Genomic DNA, 27,814 nt, shown 5'->3' with positions numbered 1-27,814 from the left:
TTTAATTTATCTTAATTTATTAATCTAATAGATAATTTTCATGTATCTAATGGACAGATTTTGTTGGATATAACTTCTCATGGTGTTTTGATCAAAAGTATTCATTTCAAATGTTATGTTCTAGAAAATGCAATTTTAATGTTAAGTTTGGATTCAATAATCACTGGTATAAATAAAATTTGGACTGTTACCATTCATATGTTGTATTGTTTCATGATAAGCTTAAACGCAAGTTACATCTAAAATCTGATATCTTTCATGCATATCAGTGATAAACGGACCAAATACTCATTATTTATGCTGAAAACAATGAATTTAGATATAAATAATTTAGGATTTTCAGTAGTTTTTACTAGTCAGGTAATTCCAGGAGATAAAATTTTTGTTCTCCATCTACTCTGTTTACTTAAATGCTACCTATTGTTGTAGTATTAAAGAATATAGATTTATGTACTGGACCTTTAGGCAGCGATGCTGCCTTCTCACAAGAAAGGAAGGGATTAGAAAAGGCCGACCCTAAAAATGTCACTCCTCACCTTACCTCACGGATTTCCGTCTCCGGCGGAAAAACCCTCTGAAGAACGGAGCTAGCACTTCAAAAACCTCCCACAAAAAGGCCGTGTGTGACCGGCCTCAAGTAGTTATACCTTGGGTTCTGGGGTCACGCTTCCAGATCGTTAAGACTAACATTAATCCAACTTCCTTTTCAGGTCCCTCAAGAAATACCCTTCCATGGTGTGGGCAGCCGGGAAGTGATATCAGTCCTCATACCCGTAACTGCACACGAGACCAAGTTGGTCACATTCAGATCCTCCCTACACCTCCTGATACCTCTCACGTCCCTTTATCACCTCGCACTGCTAGAGCAAACGATTTGAGTACGCGGAACGTTATTCCTGGTCTCCTGAAACCACGCTCTAAACTACATGTAGGAGCTTTTAACGTCCGAGCACTATGCGAAATAGGACAACAGGCTTCCTTAGCTAGAAATTTAGAATCTCGCACCATCGATGTGTGCTGCGTCTCCGAAACGCACATACAGGATCCGAGTAGCGTCATTCATTTGACCTTTCCATGTCAAAATAAGGAACCGACTCGATTCACACTTCGTGTATCTGGAAGCCTTGATGCTCCTCTCCATGGCCTCGCTGGCGTAAGTATAACATTGAGTCTTAGGGCAGAACTAGCTCTTTTGGACTGGATCCCAGTAGACAGTCGTTTGTGCGCCTTCCTACTAAACGGAACAGTAAGGACTCGGAAAGATAGGGACGCTCATCATTGCCTCTTTGTCGTCTCTGCCTACTTTCCCGCTGACTGCAGCTCAGATGATGTAAAAGATGACTTTTACAGAAAGCTTTCCGACCTTCTCCGAAAAGCTAGGCGCTCCAATGTAGTAATAGTGGCTGGTGACTTTAATGCTCAAGTAGGTAAACTAAGCGAAAATGAAAGACACCTGGATGGATCTTATGGTGTCGTGGCTCAAAGAACAGATAATGGCGATCGTCTGTTGCAGCTATGCTAAGATAGCCACCTGATTCTTGCAAGTACTAAATTTAGGCACAAGGAAAAACAACTTTTGACATGACGACCCGCGAATTCGTCCCAACGTTGGACCCAACTAGATCACATCGCTATCAGCCATCGATGGAGGGACTCGATAGGAGACTGTCGTCAATTCTGGAGCACATGCTTAGATTCAGATCATGCTCTAGTGCGAGCGCGTATCTGTCTGCGTCTTACTGGGCGCAGGAAAGACGCTGCAAGGAAGCGTCTTACGGTTCTACGTAATGATAGCCAAGCTAAGAATATATTTCATGAAAAACTAGAAAAACAGTTAAGCAGTTATGTAAGCTGTGCCCACCCCGAGGCAGCGTGAAATTACATCCGAAAAGCTGTGGAAACAGCAGTGATATCTGCTAGTACGGTAAACCATAAGGTTAGGGAAATACACTGGATCTCAGCAGTATCTACCGCACTGATAGATGCTCGAAAACTCATCCTATCTGGCTCTGCACATAACAAAGAGCGGAGTCAACTTGAGCGCAGGCCAACAAGAAGCTTATGCAATGATCGCAAACAGTGGTGCGTAGCGGGAACAAGAGAGATGGAAAAGGCAGCGCCAATAGGCAACAGCAGACAACTGTTCAGACTAGCTAAAGAAACCGGTATTGTGAGCAGCAAGATTGAGGTCTTAGGTAGAATCTGGGAACTAGACGCAATTCCATCTGACTGGTCTCAACCACTGGTTGTGCCAGTCTACAAGAAAGAACAAAAGTCTTGTGACAATCACAGAGGAATTAGTTTGACTAATGAAGTGTCTAAAATATTAGCTTCAATAATACTTCGACGCCTAACCAAAGCTCAAGAAAAGCAGACTAGAGAAAACCAGGTTGGTTTTCTACCTGGACTTAGTTGTATAGACCAGATAATCACTCTGCGTCAGGTCCTAGAACATAGACACATATTCAGACGCCCCACAATCGTAGTATTTCTCGACCTTAAGGCGACATTTGATTCCGTTGATCGCGAGATTCTATGGCAGTGTTTGTCACTGAAAGGAGTACCAAGGAAGTACATTAACTTTTAAAGGCTCTCTACTCGAACACAGCTGGTCGAGTTAGCCTATGGCGAACGGTCATCAGAATTGACTACCTCATATGGTGTTCGTCAGGGCTGTCCACTCTCGCCATTCTTGTTTAACTTTATCGTAGACGTCATTTTAGAAATAACACTTTCCCCATCCAAATTTAGAGGGGTTGAACTTCTAACAGGAGATTCACTTTTTGACTTAGAATACGCACATGATATGGTTCTATTTGGTGAAGACGCTGACAAAATGCAGTCTTCTGACCACTATAAGCAACTATGCCGGCATGTTGGGGATGCGATTCTCCCCCTCGAAGTGCAAAATGTTACTTCAGGATTGGGTTGCATTGGCACCTGAACTAATGATAGGGAGTGAAGTAGTTGAGCGTGTTGACCATTTCACTTATCTTGGGAGTCTCATCAGCCCTTGTAGTCTGGTGTGTGACGAAATCTCAGCACGGATACAGAAGGCCCGACTAGCTTTCGTCAACTTGTGTCATTTATGGCGTAGGCTAGTTTACTGGGCAGCAGTTCGTTCCGTCCTACTTTGTGGCCGTGAAACATAGCCGGTAAGAGTAGAGGATATTTGTAGGCTACTAGTATTCGATCATAAGTGTCTTCGAAGCATTGTTCGTATATATTGGGACCACCAAGTAAGTAATGCAGTTGTTAGGAAACGGGTACTAAGTAAGGATGGCAAATCGATTGATGAAGTAGTGAAACTTCATCAGTTGAGATGGCTGTGACACGTGTTACGTATGTCCAACTACCGAGTACCCCGACATGCGATGTTTTATGATGTAGAAGTAGGTTGGAAGCTATGGGCGGCCAGACCAAAACGTGGCACAAATCCATGAAGTCATTGACAATTGGACTGAGCCATGTTGGTAGGTGTAGACTACTTGGTTGGGATTCGCGAGATGATAGCATTCGATGGTTAGAGACTTTGAATGACATGGCTCAAAATCGTTTGCAATGGCGAAGGCGCATCCACTCTTTGTGTCCTTCCAAATTCTAATCCTATGAATTCTTCCTGCCCCTTCTTTCTCTTTCCAGATTTATTTCACTGGATTATACTCATTGAATAACATCTTCAAACCAAAATCTTTCGGACTACTGCTTATACTCTTACTACTTCTACCACTATGGGATTTGAATCAACAACTGCATCTCTGTGCTAATGTGGTATGGCAAGTCGAACTGCTGTACGTACGTACGAAGTTCTACGTTGTGACTGACTGATTGATTGACTAGTATGTAATAGATGTTCGTATTTACTAGTTCATCATATTGTGTTTAAAAGTAGAATGCAGGGAGTGTGCTTCAGGTCTCGTTAACCGATCGTACCTACATCCTACTGTTGATATTTCTCACTCTGACTCCAGTCTCATCCCCAATCACTTCAAATGTAGGTGTCTCATTCTCTAGACTAAATTCACTTTTGCGAAATACCTAACATTTAATGTAACCAATGGTGGTAATGCGATTTTGAAGTCAGGCTCAATGAATTAACGACAAATAAAACAATTTATGATACTGTAAACCTATATTGAAAGAGATAAACGAAACGTGATGAGAAGAGGCCAATAATTGTCTACTTTAACACATGAGTCAGTTCTAATACCGATAATTATAAACTGGGAACTTAAAATGCAAACCACTCCCCAAAATAAGAAATACACTGTCAACATAGAACAGACGTTAAATCATGTTGCTATTCTGAATTGTCGCTATGATGAAGCTGTGAGTTTAGTACGACAGTATAATGTAGAGAATTCACAGTAGATAACGTCAAATAACACCAAGATATCCATGTCAAAATAATATAATTGCACTTCGTAATTAAGATAAAATTCATAAATTAAAGTCAAAATGCAGATAAAATGAAGTAAATCACTACATACAATTTAATTTAAAAAAGAAATTCAATGGATATTGTTGTAATTAAATTAAGTAATGTATAATGATGAAAATCTTTTTTATTGCAGTGCTAAAGCCATACAGGTACGGCTTGGCAGATATAGAAAAACACAATTTCGACGATTATCCCATGGTTCATTTCTGGTGAAAACATCAACAGATTGGTCGATTCGTTTAAAGCCACCAAATTCTTCTTGGTCAGAATCCAAAACAATATGATACCTTGAAAGCATGAATGAAAACACAATTTTCTAAAATAATACCAACACACAGGCAAAATTTATTTGGATCAAAGATACACTATCATTCATCAACCATAGTATAAATTTAGCGACGGATCCTGAATAATTGATGAAAACTTACTGTCCAGGTGTTTCGACTCCAATTTTGTAATCCGTAAAACTTTGAGTGGGATGAAAATTAAAGACAAACAAAACTCCAGCACGTTCAAACGCAATAACTTTATCGCCTTCATTCTTTCTACTAACATAGGCCTGATGAGTAAAATAAAAACCAGAAAAATAAACACCTTTACTGGATAAATAAATTATGTATAACAATAACATAGAAACAAACCCAGTTCAATCACCATACAGTCACATGTACTACGATGTGTGATAGACAACAATACTGTTTCACTTACAAAAACAAATAAGATAAGGTTGAACTCACAAAATTCGGGTACGCAGACTTTTGAAGCAAACTACATATAAATCATAGAACGATAGGTTTGGAAAACGATAACCGTACTTATATATTGAGGTTTATATAGTCTTACTTTCCGTACTAAACTTAGCCAGTCAAAAGCAACATAGAACCTAACACAAGTATACATCGGTTTCAGCTACCATACCCTATAAGTACAGAGCAATGGTAAAAAGAGTCTACTGAAACAAACATATCTTGTCCCTGTAAACAATGAATTACGTAAAACAACTTGAAAGGATTGTGTATGTCTGACTATGAACTATTTATAATAGTTACAGAACACAAATGTTTCTAAATTAGAGATGCTTCATTGGTCATCATGTGAAGGAAGGTTCAAAATTTAGGTAGTAGTGATACTGATCTACAGTGAACTATTAAGAAGATCAGTAAACCGTATGGTGATGGCGAAGATGGATTCACTCTTTTTTTCTCTTAGATCTTGAAATTCAAAATTATTTTGTACTTTTTATTCAGAGAATCGATTCTTTCTTTTCGAACAATATTCCCTTTGCCAAATGCTTTTTACTATCACTTATATTGCTTTATCTTGATAATTTCATCTTACTGTGTTGTGGTGATGTAGCAACCTGAACTGGTGGAGATATATGTCCAGCATTATGATACTTATAGTTGACTGAGATAAAGAGACAGCTGGTAAACTAGGTCTACAGTTTACTTGTAAATCTTTGAAAAAACTTATAAAATGAGATGACGATTCAACTCAGTAACAAAGTACAAGTTTATGTACTAGGTTTCGAACCACAATTTATGGCCAAACTTAATGATATTCGGTTGTCGAAGCTAAAGTAGATAGAGCATAGTACGAATATGTACTCAGATGTTTGGAAGTTGAGTTCTTTAACTAATGACCTGGTGTTTAAGTAACTGCATGAGTGTTCACTAACCTAACTGTGAGACATATTTATTAGATGGGCTATTAATATTTTGTGACTTCATAGACTAAACTAGTGGTCCATTGTTTTATTGGAAAGTTGCAATCAGAACACAAACAAAAATCAGTGACATAAAAGTCGTTTGTTGAATAATAATAATAATAATAAATATATCAAAAATATACATTTTTAATGTACCTGTGGAGCTGCAAGCCAACCGTATCTTTCCTCTAAATGTTGCATAGCTCTGTCAAAGTTGTTTAGATATTTATAACGCAATAATGGATCATCCACCAAGTTCCACTGACGGCGAGCATAGTGATAGGAACTATTATTCCCAGCTCTTGGGAAATCCAACCATTCAGGATGACCAAACTCATTACCTATAAACCAAATCAAATTCAAACTATATTAACTAAAGCTGTACACGAGATATTTTTAGAAGATATGTAATAAATGAATCTAAGGAAGTATTTTCGAAGCAAACTCTATCATTTGAAAATTTCAAACAAATTGACAGGTATCGTAAAATAGATACCCGAATATGTGATTTGAGAAATAAATTTATCCGATCGATGATACGAGTAAATATATTATGTTCTTTAAAAAGATTTTACAAATCATTTACAGCTCAGTAGAAAACATCAGTATAAAAATGGGAACAGTAGACGAAAACTAACAACTGAAAGGTATAAAAAAGGATGAAAACGTAAATAAGATGAACTAGAATGTGAAAACATTCACAATGTAGAGTGACATGAAAAGTGTGTACAGTCTTAATCACTTACGCTAATTGACCCTTGTATAGGAGCATAGGCCGCTCACCAGCATTCTCCATCCAATTCTGTTCTGGACAATCCTTTTCAGTCCCTATTTATCCTTCTCATATCTGCTTTTATTTCCCAACGTAATGTGTTCTTTGGCCTTCCTCTCTTCCACTTTCCTTCAGGACTTCAAGTTAGGGCTTGTTTCGTGATGCAGTTTGGTGATTTCCTCAATGTGTGTTCTATCCACTTCCAACGCCTTTTCATAATTTCCTCTTCAGCTGGAGGCTGGTTTGTCCTCTCCCACAGTGGGCTGTTGCTGATGGTATCTGGTCAATGGATGTTGAGTATCTTGAGTAGACAACTATTTATAAATACTTGTACCTTTTTCATGACGGTTGTAGTAGTTCTCCACGTTTCAGATCCATACCGTAGAATTGTCTCGACGCTTGTATTGAAGATTCTCACTTTGATATTGATTGACAGTTGTTTTGAGTTCCATATGTTCTTCAATTGTAGGAATGCGGCCCTTGCTCTGCCGATCCTCTCCTTGTTCATCGATGATGCTCACTGATTCTTACATATTCCAGCCTGTTGACCTCGAAGTTGGGCGTCTACTAAGTTTTTCATCCGGTTCAGCAACACTCTGTTGAAAACTTTTCCTGGTACTGACAACAAACTGATGCGTCTGTAGTTCTCACATTTGCTTAGATCTTCCTTCTTTGGTATTTTGATGAGGTGTCCTTTTTCCAGCCCGTCGGCATTTGTTCTTCCACACAAATCTCCTTGGATAGAATGTGAAGCATGTTTGTAGTCACTTCTATATCTGACTTCAGTGCTTCAGCTGGTATATTGTCAGGTCCTGCTGCTTTCCCATTTTTAATTTGTCTGATGGCCATCTTGACTTCTTCGATCGTTGGTGGAGTGACAGATTTAGGAAGGTCTGTAGGTGCTGCTTCGATGTCCAGTGGATTTAATGCAGCTGGTCTGTTCAACAGTTCCTCGAAGTATTCTACCCATCTCTTCCTCTGTTCTCGAATCTCCATGATTGTCTTTCCTTCTTTGTCCTTGACTGGTCTCTCTGGTTTATTATATCTCCCTGCTAGTTTCCTAGTCGTACCAACTAGCTGTTTCATATTTCCTTCTCTTGCAGCTTTTTCTGTTGTCGTTGCTGAGAATGCGTACAGTCACACTATCAAAATGAATGCTAGACAGAAGTACGATCTCTATCTACCAACCTTTGCTATGGCATTGATCAGTTATACTCAAAGAAAAACCTGGTAAATATATACAATAATCTAAGTTGCTATTGTATCAATAGTTACACAGTTGAAGCAAATTAACATTGACTTCAAATAGAATGGAAATCATATCGTCAAACACATAGTAGGTTCGACTTTCTCTGTTTTCAATAGTTATTAGAATAAAAAATTTCCACATCAAATAACTTAAGATTGAATAAAATTTATTCGGTTTATTTTAAAGATATTTCATAAGGCATGTGCAAGATATTTTACAGCTAATTATTCAGTAACAAACTAAAAACTTGTATTAATGTCTAGTCTCACTTATCAGGTGGAAATGCAGGAAAATTCAGATGGAATTGTGGTATGTAACGTCCTACAAAATCATATAAACACAAGTGTCATATCTACAAATTCACTCATAGGTATGATAACCGCAGGATAATTTCGATTAGAGTATTTGTGATTTTAAGGACTACCTCAATATATAAAGCGATGGTGGTTTAGTTCATAAACCATATTTTATTTCTTTACGTTATTTTAGGTAAAAATCTGTAGACGCTGTGATAGGTCATCAGATCCCCCACTAACTGGGAAAAAGGTTCTCTTACATATACACGTGGCTCAAAATCGTTTGCAACAGTACAGATTCATCCACTCCGACTTCCACTAGGTCATAAATCTCTAAATTTATAATTTTCTCACTAACTTATATTTTGTTGAATGACATTTCCAATGACCACTATTACTATTATTACCTCTACTACAGTGGGATTTGCCCTAACAGTTTCATCTCGTTATGTTAATGAGATGCAGCAAAGTGAACGTTGATCGACTGACCACATATACACATCGATCATCAATGCAACCACTTACCCATAAAGTTGAGATAACCTTCACCACCTAAGGTGTGTGTTATAAAACGTATTAACTTGTGTAATGCAATACCACGGTCAATAATTAAATTTGGAGGGCTTAAAGTGCTCATACTGAAGTACATTTCTTTGTCCATAAGCCAAAAGGATAATGTCTTATCACCAACCAAAGCTTGATCATGACATTCTGTGTATGCAATATTTGGTTCACCATAACGTCGATTAGTCAATGTATGGACGAGATTACCCATGTTCCAATCTTCATCTTTATATTTCTTTAGAAGCTAAATATGTAAATAAATATCACTAAAACTGGTTATTGATGATAAAACAAAGATTTAAAAAGAAGTTAATCCAACTTAGTATATACTTGTGTACTACTCTGTGAGTCATACTCATAGCTTGAGGACTAGAGATTTTCTCCAGCGGTCTAAGACGTTAATAGGATGAAGTCCAAACTTGGAAGCTACTGTTTGTAAGTCCGCTGCTGAAAATTCGAGTCACGACTTTGGATAAAAAAACGAACACTCAAGATTTATTAGTTATGGACAAGACGAGAATAACAAGTCTTAGAAAATAAAATGAAATGATTCTTCATAACATCATTTAATCAGATGCATACATTTTACATTTACGACTATACGAAAAATCACATAAAGGTCAAGCTTCAATTAAGAGAACAGTGTAAAACACTCTAATGTACATTTGTTTGTCGATTTTAAATTTACTTTTAGAAAACTGACAAGAAAATTTAATTTAGCGTCCTCCATTGATATTAGTACATAAGGCTAACTTCAATAATAAAAAAAAACATGAATCTAAATCAATGAGACCTCCACAGGTGAACTTGATGCTCTAAGAAGCTCAGAAGGAGCCGAACATATTTCATCCAATTAGCTTTTGGAAGAATATTCCAGAATTACAACGTGTAGCTTCCCTATTGGACAAATGCCAATAATCCCGTGTGTGGATTGGATGACTAAAATGATTTCGTTTTTACCAAAAACTATAAATACCTGACAGTTTTGTACTATAATTGACACTGTGTTGGGAATAACATCCCTACTTACTAGTATTCTATCTTCTCTCTTGCGATGTTGCGGGTTCGATCGTTCAAGTAGTCTAGTAGTACGCGACATAGCAAGAATCTAAGCTCTAGATATAACAAAAACAAATGTCGCAGACGAATATTGAGAGGAGAGTTATTTACTTAGGCTGTAATGAATTTGCAAAGATCTAAGTGAGCAGAAATCACATTTTACTATGTTGTAAATAACTAGTTTCCTAGAAGTGCCAACTAATTCAGTCACTTACACTACTTGCCATGAAAAGATGATACCATTTAGCATCGTAAAGTATAGCATTTGAAAAATGAATGTGAACTCAATAGACAATCAAATTACTGACTTATTTCAACAATTCTGCAATCCTTACATAATGTATCTAATATGATTTCATTCCAAAAAAGTTTTGACAATTTTTGCATATGTACAGACATGGATAAAAAGGGACTTACGATAGTGAGGTTAAAATTACATAAGTAAAATTAATGAAATCTAAATATAAGTGGGAAGCAATATCAGTGCAAAATAGTCTATTTGCAAAGAATCTACCTCAATCCATTTATCAGGAATGGCCATAGCTAATCGATAGTCGAATCCACCGCCGCCTTCGGAAACTGGACGACACAGAGTAGGCATGCCGCTAACCTCCTTTCAAATAAAAATTAAATCAATTTTACATAATTATCAGATTGAATATATAATATATGTATGTAATTTCAAAACCATAGGATCTAGGCGACAAATTAAATAAAACCTCAACTATTAATTTGAAAAGCTTTATACAGGGAAATTCAGTGAGTTCCCTAATTTTGAGTAGTAAGTTGTAACCCACCAAAATAACTGAAAAAAGTTACTGATCGAGATATCCATATAAAGTAAATATGAAAAGATAAATAATAAAAGTTTAATATGAATTTCTTACTTCTGCAATCGTAATAATAAATGGATACTTTTCGTGTAGAAAATGGTTAGCTAACATTAAATAAGTAAATGATTCTGTGTCTACGGACAGACCAAAATATTCCCCATAATGACCGGAAAAGTTGGTCATCAAACCATGATGATGATACAACATAGACATAACCCCATCGAAACGGAAACCATCAAAACCGTACTCTTCAATCCACCAACGTAAATTTGACATAAGGAAGCGTAACACTTCCAACCTGTAAAAATTTAAAATGAATCAGTGAATGCCGATTGGGTAACTTCGGAAAATGGAGGAAAATCTCTACATTCCAAAACAGTAAACTGCATTTTTTAAACAAATCCTCGAGACTTACAATATTACTTAACTTATGAAGTAGTATGGCTAACGGAACAAGTCAATACATGATTTTAAAAGAAAAACATCCATTCTAATTTATTTCTACTGGTAATAGTTGATTTCGTCGTAGCTAAACTGCTAAAGTATGGAGTGTGTATCGAAACCAATATGTAAGGATGTTAATATGTGCCTACATTAAGCCATCATGCATTAAAAGATAGTAAATAACAAGCAAGCAGAAAGCCAGAAAGCCACTATTATAGACTAATACCCCCCAAGTTATCTAGTAGCATGTGTTAGGTGTTTTTAAGAAGCAACATATACAAAAACAGACATTACTTGTCGTACAGTTAAAAATATATTTGATAACCAAATGAATGACAAGTGACGACAATAAACATAGCTGTCAAATACTCAAGACTGAATCTTATACATAAAATTTCAAACGATCGAATATGCACAAGAACAAAAGACAGAAACATTACTCTGTATAATTGAATAGACGAGAATCCCATAATTCATGAGTTCCACGGCCTAGATCATGGAAATAACAAGCATTTGTGCCATCGAACTGGTTGAGACCATCATTTGTATTCTTAGAGGCATGACTATGAACAACATCTAGGAGAACTACAATGCCCAGTCGGTGTGCTTCATCAACCATGGCGCGTAGCTCCTCTGGAGTGCCAAAGCGACTGAAAAATTAGGAATGGAAATAATTAATCGTGAGAAGTTAACGAAGTGTAACATGAATTCCACACAATGAAAATGTGACTTATACAATTAATTTTCCGTTAGTACTGAAGTGTTTGGAACAACTAAGCTTTATAAATAACATAAATATAGTTTAGAAATTGAGAACTATAGAGCTCGAACAAACCAGTACAATTCACAAGGAATAGACTAAAAGGAACTATGCGATACCAGTGGAGTTTGTCTAACACATTTGCGTATTGCCGACAGCTGTAACAGTAGTTCCAAAAATAGTGTCAGTAGGGTGCACTCCATTACGTTGATGTAAAACGTAGGACGAAATCTAAAAATTCTGAGTAAAACTATGTAGTTATTCTTTTTTCTTTATATCATTAAAATACATTTAAAAGCAGTGCTATGCATGTTTTTTATGTGAATGTATACTAGCCAGACAAATTAAAGTTGCCACTTTCAAGTCTCAAATGACGGCTTTGATAGATCTATATTTCACTTAGAAATACATATATTTATTTATTTAAACACATACATATTGGTACAAAAGGGCACCAGATACATATGCGCCATACTGAAACTGCTTATTAGCGTTCGGTATGCAGTCATCTTGTCTATTATTTAAAGCATCAACATCTAGCTTTTATAATAACTTCAGTCGTTTGTTGATAATTTCTTTGACACAAAAGTAGTAACAACATAGAGGTTCTCAGGAAATTGATCAAAACGAAAGATTACAAAGGTCTGTTTCATACCTACGACGAAAAAATTGGATATGAAATGTATATGATATTATTTTAGTGAAATTCTAATACAGCTAATATGAAAATAGGTTATATCCGCTTGGGTAAGATGAACATTTACTTATCAGCTTCACTTCGATTTTCTTATATTTAATTCTAGTTTAACATGCTAAGCGATGACAATAATATGGTAAGACTTCGTGTTAAGGTGGATCGACTTCAGAGAATCGAGTATCTTCAGACGTAGATTGTAAGAATACACTGGACCGAAAGCTTCTATAAGTTTGACAAAATAATGTAGAACCTTAGTACAGCAGCGTATCCTCATGTTTCTGACTTGCCACCGAATGCAGTAGTATGGCTAAGGATGGGAAGAGTCCCATTTACTTCTTGAAATGTTTTTATACGTCCATATGTTTATAGCCTTTGCTAGAAAAGTCCTGTTTACTGTCTTTATGTGGCAGATGACTTTTTATGAGAATGAGAAAACTGATATTTCGAGCTTGAACCAGGCTAGTGGATGCAGATGATTAACCTAGAGGAATAAGGGAATCCTTCAAGTCGATGGGCTTTAATCTATCTAGCGGCGTGTGAACCTATTTCGGTGACCGGCTTCTTCTGGAAGACATTTTCTAACATCTTACTGCTGCCTTGTGGACTATATTTAAGATTGAAGTCTTGAGAATGACTCCCCAAGAGTACCCCATGTTTCGTAATGGGCTTTAGTTCGAAGACAAATACAATACGACGATTAATTAAGAAAATGTTATTTTTTGAAATATTATGATATCACTGTAACCACAAGCTTTGAAGTAACTACACCTCGATTGTTTTATAAACTATGAAAGTCTATTACAGACTGCAATGGTCACTTATATAGTTAAAATAGGTGATCTGCTAAAACACTCAGTAGTAGTCCCGAGCGTTAGATGGAGACTGACCAGATACATAACTATATACAACAGTGGTAGTTCCCCGTATGTTACACTTATTCACGAACAAGTTTCCAGACGTTTATCATGTATTGCATACAAACTCACTCTATTACGGTTAAAGAACTTATTCAGAAAGAAGCAGGAATTTAAATACAGTAGTACAAATTAAAACGCATGACGTGAGAATGATAATGTAATTGCAGTGACGTTGGTTCAGTTAAGGCATTATTCCGTAAAAATTTTAATAATCACGTAGGCGTCATAACCTAATAACAATGCATTATTTCCTTTTATCATAACATGTCTTACCATACATGTTTCTAACTATTTATTTAAACACATATATATTGGTACAAAAGGGCACCAGGTACATATGCGCCACACTATTTGTGTGTGTGGGCTGTGATACTGCCCGGGTGCCCAAACCGAAGCAGGTGGTTTTCTTAGGGGGTCACACCCCGAGCCTTTGACCAAAAGGTCTGATCCACAAGGCATTGGAGCATCGTGAGGAGATGCAGTCCCATGGTAGCCGTTGACCAATGACAGGTTCGTCCGCCATTCGTTCCATCAGGATACTGGAGCCCATGTGCAACATTGGTTTGGAATCAGGGTTTTCCAACTCCCCTAGGTGGACCCTCTGTGTCCACCAACCCGGTTAAAGCGCCGGACATTCGCTTTTCGTCCTCTCACTTTCGTAAACAACACCCCCGCCACGAGAAGGCAGTGAGTAGGACTTCCCTGGCAGAGGCTATATATTCGCTGGCCATGTGAGAGCATTTCGAGAGGGAGAGTAGACTCTCCCCACTCTCGGCCGTACCAGGGCATTTGGGGGCCTAATTTCTAACTATGAAAACAAAGTATAATCAACTGAACTAGGTTGATATAAACATTAAAGGTTGAGGACCCTATCCAGATGCGAAAGCGATTAAAATACATGAGACATGAGAAACACATGAAGTATAAGGACTTAAGATTGATGGAAGACTAAAACAGAAGTATTATGTAATAATGGCGAACAACAGTGTAAAATGGAATATAACCATAAAAGTCCAGATATCAAACAACATATTAGGTAGGGATAACTTTTGATAATAGACGTTTGCAACATGTAGTTTAAGTAAATAACCCTTATAAATCTATTGGCTTGATAATGTAATGAGAGCAACTAAAATGACTAAATTCAAGTTAAATCTCAATTTTCTTGAGTTAACTAGTGAATTACGATGAGACAATTCTCAGTTAATCAATTATAAACAATATAAGACTTGGTTGGGTTGAACGTCAACAAAGTAATATTATTTTAAAGGCTGATAAGTCTTAAAACCATATAACTCCACTGCCTTCTCGCAGCATTACTGTTGTTTACGAAGTTGAGAAAACGAAAAGTGAATGTCCTGAACTTTAACCGGGTTGGTGGATAAGAAGGATCCACCCAGGGGAGTTGGAAAACCCTGATTCCAAACCAATGGTGCACGTGGGCTCCAGGATCCTATGGAAACAAATGGCGTATGAACTTATTGTTGGTCACCGGCTACCATGGGACTGTATCTCCTTACATTGCCCCACTGGCTTGTGGATTAGACCTTCAAGTCAAAGGCTCGGGGTATGCCCCCCTAAGAAAACCACCTGCTTCGGTTTGGGCACCCAGGCAGTATCCCAGCCTTCAGACAAATCAAATGGCTTATGTGGCACATATCTATCTGGTGCTCCTTTGTACCAATATTTATGTTTAAATAAATAATAAGTAAATAACACCAGTAAAAGCACTTTTTAGACGAAGAGTCCATTTGCGTGACTTTTATTTTATGTACAGTGACCCAAAAGTGTTTTAAAACTACTCCAGAAAAGTTAACTCAGAAGTAAACATTTTGAACGCACACTTATTAGTCATTGACCCAGTAAGTAAATTACATCTGTTCGGAAAAAAAGTTGTGGGAAAGTTCTATCAAATGAGTGAATGGAAACTTGGGTATATTTCATCTTTAGGTCGTCATATTATTTGTACAAAAATATTTATTAAGAATATCTGTGAATTATAAAGCACTTGATTTTCCTTGTTGCATCAGACATTTACGTTATAATTACTAGTTTTAGTAGGCTAACTGCTAACGGGGACCCATTCGTTTAGAAACTGCCAGAAAATACCATACAGAATATCACACAACATACATAACACCGGTTGATAAAATTGAAACCATAATAAAAACTTGACCAGTGACTAGGAGAATCATGATAATAAGCAAAAAGGGCACCATTTTAGTAATAATTAAACCGAATGTTACCAAACCCAGATAGAAAATTAAAAAAGATATTTGATGATAATCACACAATCTACCTGGAGGCAGCAAAGAAGCTAGTCACCTGGTATCCGAACGAAGCATAGTAAGCATGTTCCATTAGCGCCATTATCTGAATTGCGTTATAACCTACAGAAAGACCAATGTTTTAAGAAGCTTTTCAGACAATTATGCACATACATAGTCACCTAAATATCAAGTTCCAAAAGCTGACAGACATACTGTGAGAATTACATTCAAAGCATTTAGGAGGAAGTGAACTGGTGACTTCAGTATCATTGAAGCAGATAGAATACTCACATAAAGGGAGGAATGATGTATCTATTAATCCATAGATGAACGACTTACGCATACGAATGCATATGTCTACAGATTAAAATATTTACCAAAGAGGAATATAAACCGTACACAGACTAATCTTCAAAGTCTATGGGATGTTTCACTTTCAGACTAGTTAGTATCGGGATAAATCTATCACGGCAGTCAACCGACTATTGTAAGTTCTCCGAGGTTTGCTGCTGCCTAACAAACCTGCACATTTTTCGAAAGTTTGGTAACTAAAGATGAACAATTAAGTATTAAATCCACGGTACAAACAACTGGAGAATCATAGATTTATGGTACAGCTGTTGGCTAAAAAATGTATATAAGAGAATTGGTCATGAAACAACTGTGAATTAATCATACCTAGGTCTTTAATTCGGGGAAGAATATTGTCCTTGAAATGAGAATAAGATGCGACAACTGGTTCAGATGACGAAATACCAATGTGACACTCGTAAATTCGAAGGCTTTTAGGCCGTGGAGGATGTGGATATTTAAGTTGGTATCTCTATTAATAAACATTTACAAAATATGAACAACCTCAGGAGGATTGTACAATAATTGGTCATAAATGATATTCCCCCCAAAGCATTTAACATATGGAGCCCATGGACTCAATCTATCCAGTCGACGACCATCTTGAGCGACCACTAAAAGCTACATAATAAGAAGACAACAATTAAATTATACTTTGATTTTCGAAAGATGATTTATCACAGGTGAACCATTAGCAGATGGTATTGTTAACTCCCATTTCCCAAAACCCACATTCTTGAAAGGATGAGTAAATTCCTGCCAATCATCTAAAAACTAAGGCAACAATTTACAACTCACTAAAATCTCCCCTCAAGTACATTTCTTTCGCTCCTGGAGCCCATTCTTTACAGTATATTGATCCATCATCACGTACATGAACCCCAAATTCCTTGTAGCCCTGAGTAAACTCTTCTAAACCACACACATCGTTTATCCACTTCATATGATCTAAAAAGCATTTATATCTAAAAACAATTCAAGTATAATGAAACGAAGCTTACCGGCGTTTGATCTCATGTTTATAAGGTTCTAACCAGGGATCTAGCTGTAGCAGATTCTGTATATTTGGTACATTGACAGCCTCGATTTCTTCCGGTGTGTAAAACATTCTCGGAAATTGCAAGTCCACAAATCACCACTTTATATATACCGCTTTCACTGTGTAGACAGAACTAACGCCGACTAATGTTCAATACCTACATTTTGAATAGTAACTTCCCGTATTTCAGTAACAAAATGAATTATATGGGACAAGTTCTTAATTCGACCATATAATAAGATTTATAGATTTTTTTGTGTTCCCTATTCAAATGTTTGGTAACAATTATCCGTGGAACCTCTCTATGTTTATTGCCGGTCTAAAAACCTAAGTAAAACAGGAGGGTTGGGTGTAAGTTGATCAAACCAACCTCGCAAAAATAAAATCTTTTATGAGATCTCTCGGTAAAATAAAACAGTCAAACCTGCTAAACTCCGACCAGAAAATTAAAGAGTTTTCATATAGAAGAGTGAAATGGTGAAATTTAGGACTCTCCAAAAGCCACAAGGCTAAAATAAGTTCTGAGTGACTGTTTAAAAAATCCCAAGATGAAGGTAGAGCATGGATAAATTATGGAAAATATACTTAGTTAAACACTTACACTTCGTAATCCATGAACCATGTAACTAGTCATGTAGATAACCACCCTGTGAACATATTAGATAATGGGATGCGGCATTTGTACGAACTAATGAGTTCTCTGTACTTGATGCGTTACTTATTACAAATTACACATTAAATATATCTCTTTGTGCTCATCTAGTTCTATCTGGCCTAAATGAAACTATTTCGTCAATTTTTAGTTATCATATTAAATCTAACACTTCTAACTGTCATATGGATTTAGTTAACATTTTATAGTTTGTAATTCATCCTTGCTCTACTTTTCAGGATTTATTGTAAGGGCATTCGGAAGAGCTTGTAGTGGATGTCGAGTCGTGGACGGACTATGATCACCACTACTATTCGATTACGCGTCCAAAAACGACTTGGTTCCCTTGATAGCCCGTAAATCAGAAGGCTTTACTAGTCCAGATCAAGTATATTTATTGGCGATCTCGTGGTATCGAAATAATACCGAGACGTGCCAAAAAGTACAAGCGAATAAGCAGTGCGTGAGCAAGCTCGAACCAAACAAGGCGGATAGCGAAACAAGAAGTGAAACTGATACAGTTAAACAAATATAGTAAAACAATCTCTGGTACAATTGGTTACAATAATAATAATTGTTTCTGTTATTCCAATCGTGTTCTTATCGAGACTGGCCGGTCACTACAGGAGCCCCCCGCTAGAAAGGGTTTACACTTTCGATACGTGGCGGTTTCGTTCGTGGGACTGATCGCGAAACGTGCAATTGTAGGACGAAGGCGTTGGCAGAACAGGAAGTGATCGTTGATCCTCGAGTTGCCACCAAAAGTCTTTGACGTAGAACGGTACCAGAAGGAACGTACTGTATTGATTGCTTGGATTAGCATGCTACACCGGAGTGGTTTGTATCCAGAATCTGAAGGTTGCGTTGGTAGAGGTCCGGACCAGAAACGCTGCAGACGTAGGACGAAACCAGATTGAGCCAAGGAACCAGATGCGACCAGGATAACCATGTTCAGGACCAAATGTATATCATACGTATTTGGAGTCAGAGAGATCGACTGAGTGCGTTGACTATAGCGTGGGTGATCAGGCCAGCTTTCGCCAAGATTGACTAAAGTCGACGATACCAGAACAGCGATGGTCAGAGGCGTAGGCTCGGGGTAAACAAAAAAAAATGAAAGAAAAAGAGAAAAGTGTAGCTTTCGTGTAGTATAGGGGTAGATTCCTATACTGTATCCGTAGTTGGTTATGAGGTTAGTCGAGAAAGCGTACGGGTAAGCGTACTCGGCGACCAGAACGTGAGACGGCAGTCTCGTTCGAACCTCGTGAGCCTGCAATCTCATCCACAGTCAAGGGCGGTGTGGTCTGCAGGTCTGGACGTGAGACGGAAGTCTCGTCCGTAGACGGGGCAGATGACACGTGCTGTTGACTGGTATGTGAGAATGAGGTCTCAGGTGCATCTAGCGTGGGATCCGAAGTAGATGTAGAAATCCCGCTAGAAGCTCTGATGGGTCTAACATTGGGTCTCGGCTTATCAGGTATAGCACTGTCATCGACGTGTGCTGGCTTGAGACGATCAATGCTGACTGTTTCGATGCGGCCACGTCGATCAACCTTGAAGGTCTTTTCGTGACGAGAAATCACGTGAAAAGGTCCTTCGTAAGGCTGTTGTAGAGGTTTGCGTACCGAATCTACTCGTATGAAAACATGTGAACAGGTAGATAACTCTCGAGGGAGAGCGACCTGTCGATGTTGTATACGAGTTGACACCGGAGTCAGTGTTCGCATGAATGCAGACAGTCGTTGGACGTAGTCTGATTCGCCGAACTTAGTGCTGCTCCGTGGTGTGAAAAATTCCCCAGGCAGACGCAATGTCGTGCCGTAAACAAGTTCAGCGGCGGAACATTGAATATCTGCCTTTAGACTCGTTCTGATTCCCAGGAGGACGAGCGGTAGGGTTTCGTACCAATTGTTGTTTTCGTGTGCTCGAAGAGCACTCTTAAGTTGGCGATGAAACCGTTCAACTAAACCGTTTGATGCTGGATGGTAGGCGGTAGTGTGTATGCGTTCCGTACCAAGCAGCCGTGTTAGTGAGGAGAATAATGCGGACTCAAATTGTTGTCCTCGGTCAGTCGTGACAGTCGAGGGACAACCGTACAGAGCTATCCATTGTTCTACGAAGCGGTGAGCGACTGTCTCCGCCGTAATAGACGTGATGGGAATAGCTTCGGGCCATCTTGTGAAACGATCAATGCACGTGAGTATGTGATCATACCCGTGCGATGGTGGTAATGGTCCTACAATGTCTATGTGAACGTGATCGAAGCGAGCATCAGGCGTAGCGAAAGTGCCAATAGGGGCAGCTACGTGCCTGTGCACTTTTGATCGTTGACATTGTAAGCATTGCTTTACCCACATACGGACATCTTTATTCATGGACGGCCAGACGTATCGTGCAGCGATGAGGCGTAGTGTGGCTGCGATACCAGGATGAGATAGACCATGAAGGGTATCAAAGACGAGACGGCGATAAGTGGAGGGTACGATGGGTCGAGGGAGGCCCGTAGCATTCCGTAATCCAAATGGCATTCGTAGGAACTCAAATAAACCGAAAGGAGTCGTGATAGCAGTTTTCTCTATATCTTCAAGAGCGACTGGGATCTGGTGATATGCTCGTACCAGATCGATCTTGGAAAAAATTGTCGTGCCCTTGAGTGATGCCGTCATGTCATGTATGTGGGGGATGGGATAGCTATCGAAACGTGTAGCTGCGTTTAACGCTCGGTAGTCTCCGCATGGTCTCCAACTAACCCCATCCTTTTTTCGAACCATGTGGAGAGGTGAGGCCCAAGGACTGTGAGAAGGACGAATAATACCAGTAGCTAGTAAATTGTCAAACTCACGTTTACCGAAAGCTAATTTGTCCGGTGCCAGTCGGCGAGGTCTTGCCGTGACTGGTGGTCCGCGGGTGACTATGTGGTGTACCACACGATTGGTCACCGATAGAGTCTCCTCGAAAGGTTTAGTTAATTTGGGGAATTTCTGAAATAAAGCGTGGAATAAATCGTCACGCGAATGAAATACACCTGTGATTCGGTACGCGTTTGTGTGGGCTTTAGAGCCCATAAAGTTGCTGTTCGACGAAGTATCAATTAGCTGCAGCCTACGTGAATCGACTAGCAATTCATAGTGCTGTAGGAAATCGATACCGAGTATAGCTGTGGGAACATCGGCAATGATGAACGTCCACAGATACTGTCGTCGGTTGCTCAGGTTGACCGTAAGTTGTCGTGTACCATAGGTGGGAATGACTGAGCCATTCGCAGCGCGTAGTCGAAGCATAGTGGCTTGAGACTTACTGTTACCGATAGGTACGACAGAAACTTGGGCACCCGTATCCACAAGGTACCTAGCGTTGGTGCGATAATCGTGCACGTAAAATAAACGGCCAACCTGAGGTGAAGTACCGGCGAGTACAGCCGCATTTACTCGCCGGCTGAGGAGTTTCCTGCCTTGTATGAGCAGGGAGCTCGACAATGACGGGCACCGGCCCCGAAAGCACGGTGAAACCAGCACCAACCTGGACTCGCTTCCGAAACCGCCTTCTGGCGTGGCTTGGAAGATGCCCACTTGGGGCGAGTCGTTACGGCTTTTCGAGATTGTGACCTGGGTCGGGGGGCGTAGGGGGCTGGCACATTTGCGCGGTCTCGGAAACTGAGACGAGTATGGATACATCTGTCCCTATCCCCATGAGCCGGAGGTCGTCTAGCATCGAGATCAACGTTAGAACGGGAAGTACTAGCAACCAAATAGTCGTCTTTGGTGTTAACTCGTGCTAGAATCTTATCTGCTATGAGGGCCACCTTGTTGAGCGGGGTGTCCTCGAGCAGAGCCGTAAGGGTTGGCTGGATACTGACTGGTAAGGCTTCGAGCCACAACTCTTTGACTATCTCAGAGTCAGCTGTCATGTTTCCTGCAAGGGATTGCAGGCGCGTGAGGTGGTGGCTCGGCTTAGCATCACCCATAGGGTGACGTGCTAATAGTGTCCTCAATCGTTCCTCTCTTGATGGGAGGAAATGTCGAAGGATGGCATCCTCAAGACGGTCATAAACGTTCGGAACGTTCGGATTGAGGACAACCTCACGGACAGCGGTTAGGTGATCCCCGGCCAATGATTCCAAAGCGTAGGCGTACTTCTGCCTTTGATTGGTTATGCGGCGGATCTCAAATTGAGATTCCAGTGCCGCGAACCAGACTTCTGGATCATGAGGGATGAAAGGAACCGGTCGAAAACTGATAACCTGTATCTCGGAGTCTATCATATTTATGTTATTCTTATCGTTATCTACCATATTAAGTTGCCAAAATATTATATATTGAAAAATATCAATACGAATATATGCAACAGATGTGGATAGATAAATAGACTCACCGGATTGATCTGGTTTGGAGAATTGGCCAAGTTTGACTTGTGCTCGATGGATTGGGTTACCAGCTGTATTGCGTGTTCCAAATACGGCTCACCAGTTGTAGTGGATGTCGAGTCGTGGACGGACTATGATCACCACTACTATTCGATTACGCGTCCAAAAACGACTTGGTTCCCTTGATAGCCCGTAAATCAGAAGGCTTTACTAGTCCAGATCAAGTATATTTATTGGCGATCTCGTGGTATCGAAATAATACCGAGACGTGCCAAAAAGTACAAGCGAATAAGCAGTGCGTGAGCAAGCTCGAACCAAACAAGGCGGATAGCGAAACAAGAAGTGAAACTGATACAGTTAAACAAATACAGTAAAACAATCTCTGGTACAATTGGTTACAATAATAATAATTGTTTCTGTTATTCCAATCGTGTTCTTATCGAGACTGGCCGGTCACTACAAGCTCAAGAAACTCTGAAATATATTCTTTGTTTAGTTAATGGCGAAATAAGCTGGATAAGAAGGTTTAAAGAATCTCGTTTGTAGCAGTAAATAAACCCCCAAAATAAATATCTCTGTGGGTCTTCGACATTGACACCGACATCTCTAGCCAAACTGGAAAAATCCAGCTGAGAGAGCTCGGCCACGCATCGATATCGAACCACCAATGTGTATGCCGTGCTACGCATCCCTTGCAAATGTTACTCGGCTTAAACCAAACACTCTTAGACATATCGATAAACTTCCCCTTCCAAATATATCTCCGAACCATTTCATTTCCGACTTTTGATTTGACTGCGGTAGGCATACGTAGATTTTAAAGGCGCTACGCGTGAAGACGTTGTCAAACTCCGAGTATCTATGACATTTTTAAATCAATGTTATTCAAACAATTATAATCTTTTTATGCGTAAGTGCAAAAATAAACTTAACCATTTGTTGGATCAACCTTAAAAACGTTATAAATTTGTGGTGCACTGATAGACTGTGAAAAAATTTCAGGGTGATAACTCGCATTTACCTTTCAATTAGCCAGAAGGGAAACATTTGAAAAAATGAAACAGTGAAATGACTCAGAAGAATCATCTCAGGAAGAGAAAGTATTCCGATGCTTGTGAGGTCATGATAAAAATATTTTCAATTCGCTGTGATCTGAAGATGCTTTTATAGGTAACTTTCGAGTACAGAATACAGTAGATAATAAACAAAGCTATGTAATAGTTGCTCGGAGCCGTAGATAGATCAACTTGTGACTATTATATCCGAATATGTAAAATAAATAGATTAAGTGAAGACAATCTTTTGTTAGCCTCTCGAACTGTTTATATTATGGTCATGCGATTCCTAATTTTTGCAAATAACCGAACGTAAAAAGTTCCTGAATATTTATCTGAATGACCAAATCAATCGGCTTCAATAGAAGTGATACGAAAAATCGATTAGTAAGGCTTCATAGAAACATCTAGGTTATTATAGTGGTTATGAATTAGTGGCGATGTGTATTACCTAGGTGAACGGTTAGGATCTACTCAGGTTGAACATAAATATCGCACCTTCCTACCCCTAGTCAAGATCACTCTTCATGGTAAAAACAACCAGAAGTGCACTATCGTGTAATCCAGGTACTTTGGTTACTATTATAACTGTAAAGAATAAACATGAGCTTCCCGAACAATTGTATTTTGGAAGAGCACCAGAGGAGTATGTGTCAGATCCACAGCCTCACGGTTCTATCCACGCTCTGCAATTGACTAATCCGCGTTCATTTCTCTAATGAGCTTTAATAGACTGTCCACGTTTCAGCTTCTTATCGTCTAGCATAGAAATGATTCAGCTTAGTGGATGAGTTGGCTGCAGCAATGACATTTTATAGACCCTGCCACAGAAATCAGGTTCTTTCCTAATTTGAGTGATTTGTGTAACAACCCTGAAGCTAACATCGCTAGACTGTGTTTTATAATAGAATTCATACTTACTGGGACGTTCAGTAATTGTGTGGAGACTATACTACTCCGGCGTTGTACTGTGTTGAAAACCCGAAATCGCACTAGAAAAGTCTAAACTTTATTGAGCTGAAATCTGTTCAGACTTTCCAGGATGTCACCTACTTAGCGTGTATCGAATATTCATATGTCATCAGAGTTATTAGACAGCTAGATATCCAGACTGATAGACCGTTGTGTATGCTGTGTATGAAGCTGCTATGTTTGTGTTAGTAGGCTGTTTAAATGTATCGGAACTCCAAGTAAAGGTTGTTTCCATTCGCTGTTTCACATGTGGTGTTATACGGGATACTTAACAAATTAACAGTATTCTCATTACTATCATGAGCTGTGGAACATTTCTAGAGATTCAGAACTAATCATATAGTTCTTACTCAAGCATCGTGACTTGTGGTTATTGTAATCATCATTAGGTTGTAGAAAGTTCAAAGAAATCGTCTTCTGAACTCGGTAAAGTGGCCATGTTTGACTAGTCAGTTTCGAAAATAAGTGGAAGAGATAAAAAAGTATGCATATAGTTTTGCATGCGAATACAAGCCAACTATGAATTTTTTTAAAGCATGATGAGATGCAAGTGCGTCCGGTTGATGTCAGTCAAATGCATATAAACTTTCATCATTCAATAGAGCAAAACAAGACATATCTTAAAGTAAGTAAAAAGGTAACTATGAACTCCTATCTCGATATTTTTATGCTCCTAGCCGCTTACTTTTGGCTGTCTGGAGAAGGAACAGGGTTTCACCTCAGTTTCCTGACGAGCTAGACTCCATCAGCTAGTAGTTTCCTTAACACAGTAAATGTTCTGTGAATTCTCACAGTGTCATATTTAAAACGGTGGACGGTGGCTCAACTTCATGGATTGGTTGAAGCTGGTTTTTAACACCGTCGGGTTAAACATCCACGCGCGAAACCAACAGGTCCTGATTTCGAATCTCTCAAGACAGGATCGTGGATGAATACTATTAGGGAGTCTCACAATAGGACGAAACGGCCGTCCAGTGTTTCCAAGTTTTCCATGGTGGTCTAGCTTCAATTGCCTCATGAATTCAACTATAAAATTAAGAAAAATCTCCACAAAACCCTTTTCTAATTTTTAAGAAGTATTGTTAGTTTTCTTTGATTCCACCGACCTCCGATTTATACATATTAACTTCTGTTCTGGAACAGTGTAGACATCCTTATATTTCTCAGTTTATATTAACTACTTTTTTATCATTTGATTCTGGCCAAAGTTCGCATTTATTTGTTTATGCTTCCATATGATCCTGATTCCATTAGACAGAACTATTTTCTTCCATATAGCTTACAAAACCTTTTTGAGTCACTCATATCAGATTACATCATAACGCAAACTCTGTGCCCAACTTAATCGATTAAAATTTAAGATAACAAATTACAAAATATTTTGAACTTCGCATCTTGTGCCGTACAGACAAAGATTACTTTACCAAAAACTAGTGTACTAAACAGCAAAATGGACGGTTAATAAGTCGGTATTTGAGGACCAGTAAGAGTATTCCCACCGAAGTGGAATTCAATGCCCATCTCCAAGGGTTCGAGTGACCGTTCCTAGAAAGGAGTCAAAGGTCACCAATAATCAATCATTTCACGCCGTAATTTTGAGATCCATTAAACTCGACCTTGGTTTCCACCATGAAACAATACTTAAGTATTAAGCGTGAGTCTCAAATAAAATTAAACAATAAAGGCTTACAACAAATTGGGTTGACTGGTTAAGAGGTGACTGTAAATATCTAAGTAAATATCAAAACAATATAACTCAAGTATTCAGTCACTTCCTTATTTCGTATAAGCATCATATTTTCTATTACTTAATAATGAGTATCGAAAAGCTTTGTGTATCTAAAAAGATAACCTGCTGCTCCATTGTGTGCTGTCTCACGATCTTTTAGTTGGCGTCGAGTGGAGATTGACTATGATCACCACTGTAGGAAGATTACGTGCCAGGTATTAGGTTTGATACCTCCGTAAGCCGAAAAATCAGAAGGCAGTTGACGTTTGTAATAAGATATATTTATTGGCGATCTCGTGATATCGGAAGAATACCGAGATCGTGCCAAAGTTTACAAGTGGAACTACTGAACGTACGCGAGTTCGTGCAAGGTCACCAACAACAGAAGAAAGTGTGTTTTGTACACTTAAACAAACAGGTACAGTAAAACAATCACCGGCACAATTGGTCGTAATATCAGTCGCTTTTATTATACCGATCACGTTCTCGTCATGAAGATAATAGATCACCGCAATCTAATTAAAGAACGCTCCACTTTGGATAGATTTCCAGATTATCCTTGTATCTTTTCATTCCCATCACTGCTGTTTGGATGGCTATCCCATTTCGGTACACATACTATGCATTACAAAGACTTCGTTCTTTTAATTGAGGAAATGCCGGGATTAGCAATGACACTAACACTTATCTAAGTCCAATTTAAAATATAACTATTTATTGATGCCAAATCCAGTCGTGAGTTCGGCCCAGACCTGCTTTACATTATCTTGTATGAAAGCTCAGGGCATCATATCTCAAGTCCGGAGTCAAATCCACCATTTTCCAACATGGAAGCCCGGCCAAGTTATCTTTTCTAAAGTTAAGTGAGCAACAACCAGTAGGGATATAGTTAAGTTCCATCAACAGTTCCCTTTCTCAAACACCTTAAGCTGAGATGGCATAGATCAAGACCGTCGAGTCGTATTAATGTCGGAATCGATATCATTAAGGCCATTGCTTACATCGAAATACGCTGACTATTTACCGTGGATACAGTTGACCAGTTTATTAACTGGTATAAGGCTGTGATTATCCTACAATTCTGAGTATGGGCTTGTTGAGAGCTGTACTTCTCCACTCCGATCAAGGGCATTGTTTGAAGATCACCTTGTGGCAGGAACTTGTCAACCTTCCTGCTTTCTGAAGACTATTATCATTTAGAAGGTAACGGGCTAGTGGGGCACAAGAACTAGACTATGAAAGCTTTATCTATGGTTTTTAAAGGAAGTGTCTTATGATACCCAAGACGAAGCTCTTTTCCAATGTCTATTCCTTTATCGTGAATCGGTAAATAAGTCTATAATGTTCTCATTTGCAATGAAATACTAACTTTCCACTGAACTTCAAGATAAAGCAGTAAAAATACCGGGGGGGGGGTTAATGAGATGTGTCTTTTGAAAGTATTGGCCTTTTCAACCGACAAACCAAATATTTCAAAATTTTATTAGATATTTCTGATCAAACTGTCAATTTAAACTAATATGTCGTGTATACGTTTCGCATCAGGCATTATTGATTGTGGCTTGACTTTTGGTGTATTTGATAAGCTCTAGTGGGTACCGTACCCAGGAACTTCGTCTAAAACGAAGTATCTTTAGTAGTAT

General features: G+C 38.7%; 1 protein-coding gene across 1 annotated transcript; it reads right to left on the bottom strand.

The window, feature by feature from the left end:
- Positions 1-4,396: 4,396 nt before the first annotated feature.
- On the bottom strand, positions 4,397-17,525 carry Smp_094880 (putative starch branching enzyme II). Its single transcript, XM_018793626.1, has 13 exons — positions 17,363-17,525; positions 17,160-17,326; positions 17,016-17,128; positions 16,866-16,982; positions 16,689-16,833; positions 16,040-16,130; positions 11,807-12,016; positions 10,977-11,220; positions 10,604-10,702; positions 8,992-9,274; positions 6,306-6,490; positions 4,870-5,000; positions 4,397-4,728 (listed from the first exon to the last, which is right to left on the bottom strand). Exons 1-13 carry the CDS (start codon positions 17,467-17,469, stop codon positions 4,566-4,568), a joined length of 2,055 nt encoding a protein of 684 aa, XP_018648119.1. The 5' UTR covers positions 17,470-17,525; the 3' UTR covers positions 4,397-4,565.
- Between the last annotated feature and the right edge of the window lie 10,289 nt (positions 17,526-27,814).

The sequence above is a fragment of the Schistosoma mansoni genome, chromosome 1 (genome assembly GCF_000237925.1).
Source record: "Schistosoma mansoni strain Puerto Rico chromosome 1, complete genome".
In the NCBI taxonomy this organism is placed as follows: Eukaryota; Metazoa; Platyhelminthes; class Trematoda; order Strigeidida; family Schistosomatidae; genus Schistosoma; species Schistosoma mansoni.
Note: the sequence above shows the minus strand (reverse complement) of the source record. Positions and strands in the feature narration are given on the sequence as shown.

Bases quoted from the DNA above. Each gene is read 5' to 3' on its own strand.
- Smp_094880 (XM_018793626.1), bottom strand. From the start codon at position 17,469: ATGTTTTACACACCGGAAGAAATCGAGGCTGTCAATGTACCAAATATA. The intron at 16,834-16,865 runs GTTGTTCATATT...GTTTATTAATAG, and splicing joins TATTGTACAATCCTCCTGAG to AGATACCAACTTAAATATCC. The intron at 11,221-11,806 runs GTAATGTTTCTG...AAATTTTTACAG, and splicing joins CGTCTATTCAATTATACAGA to GTTGGAAGTGTTACGCTTCC.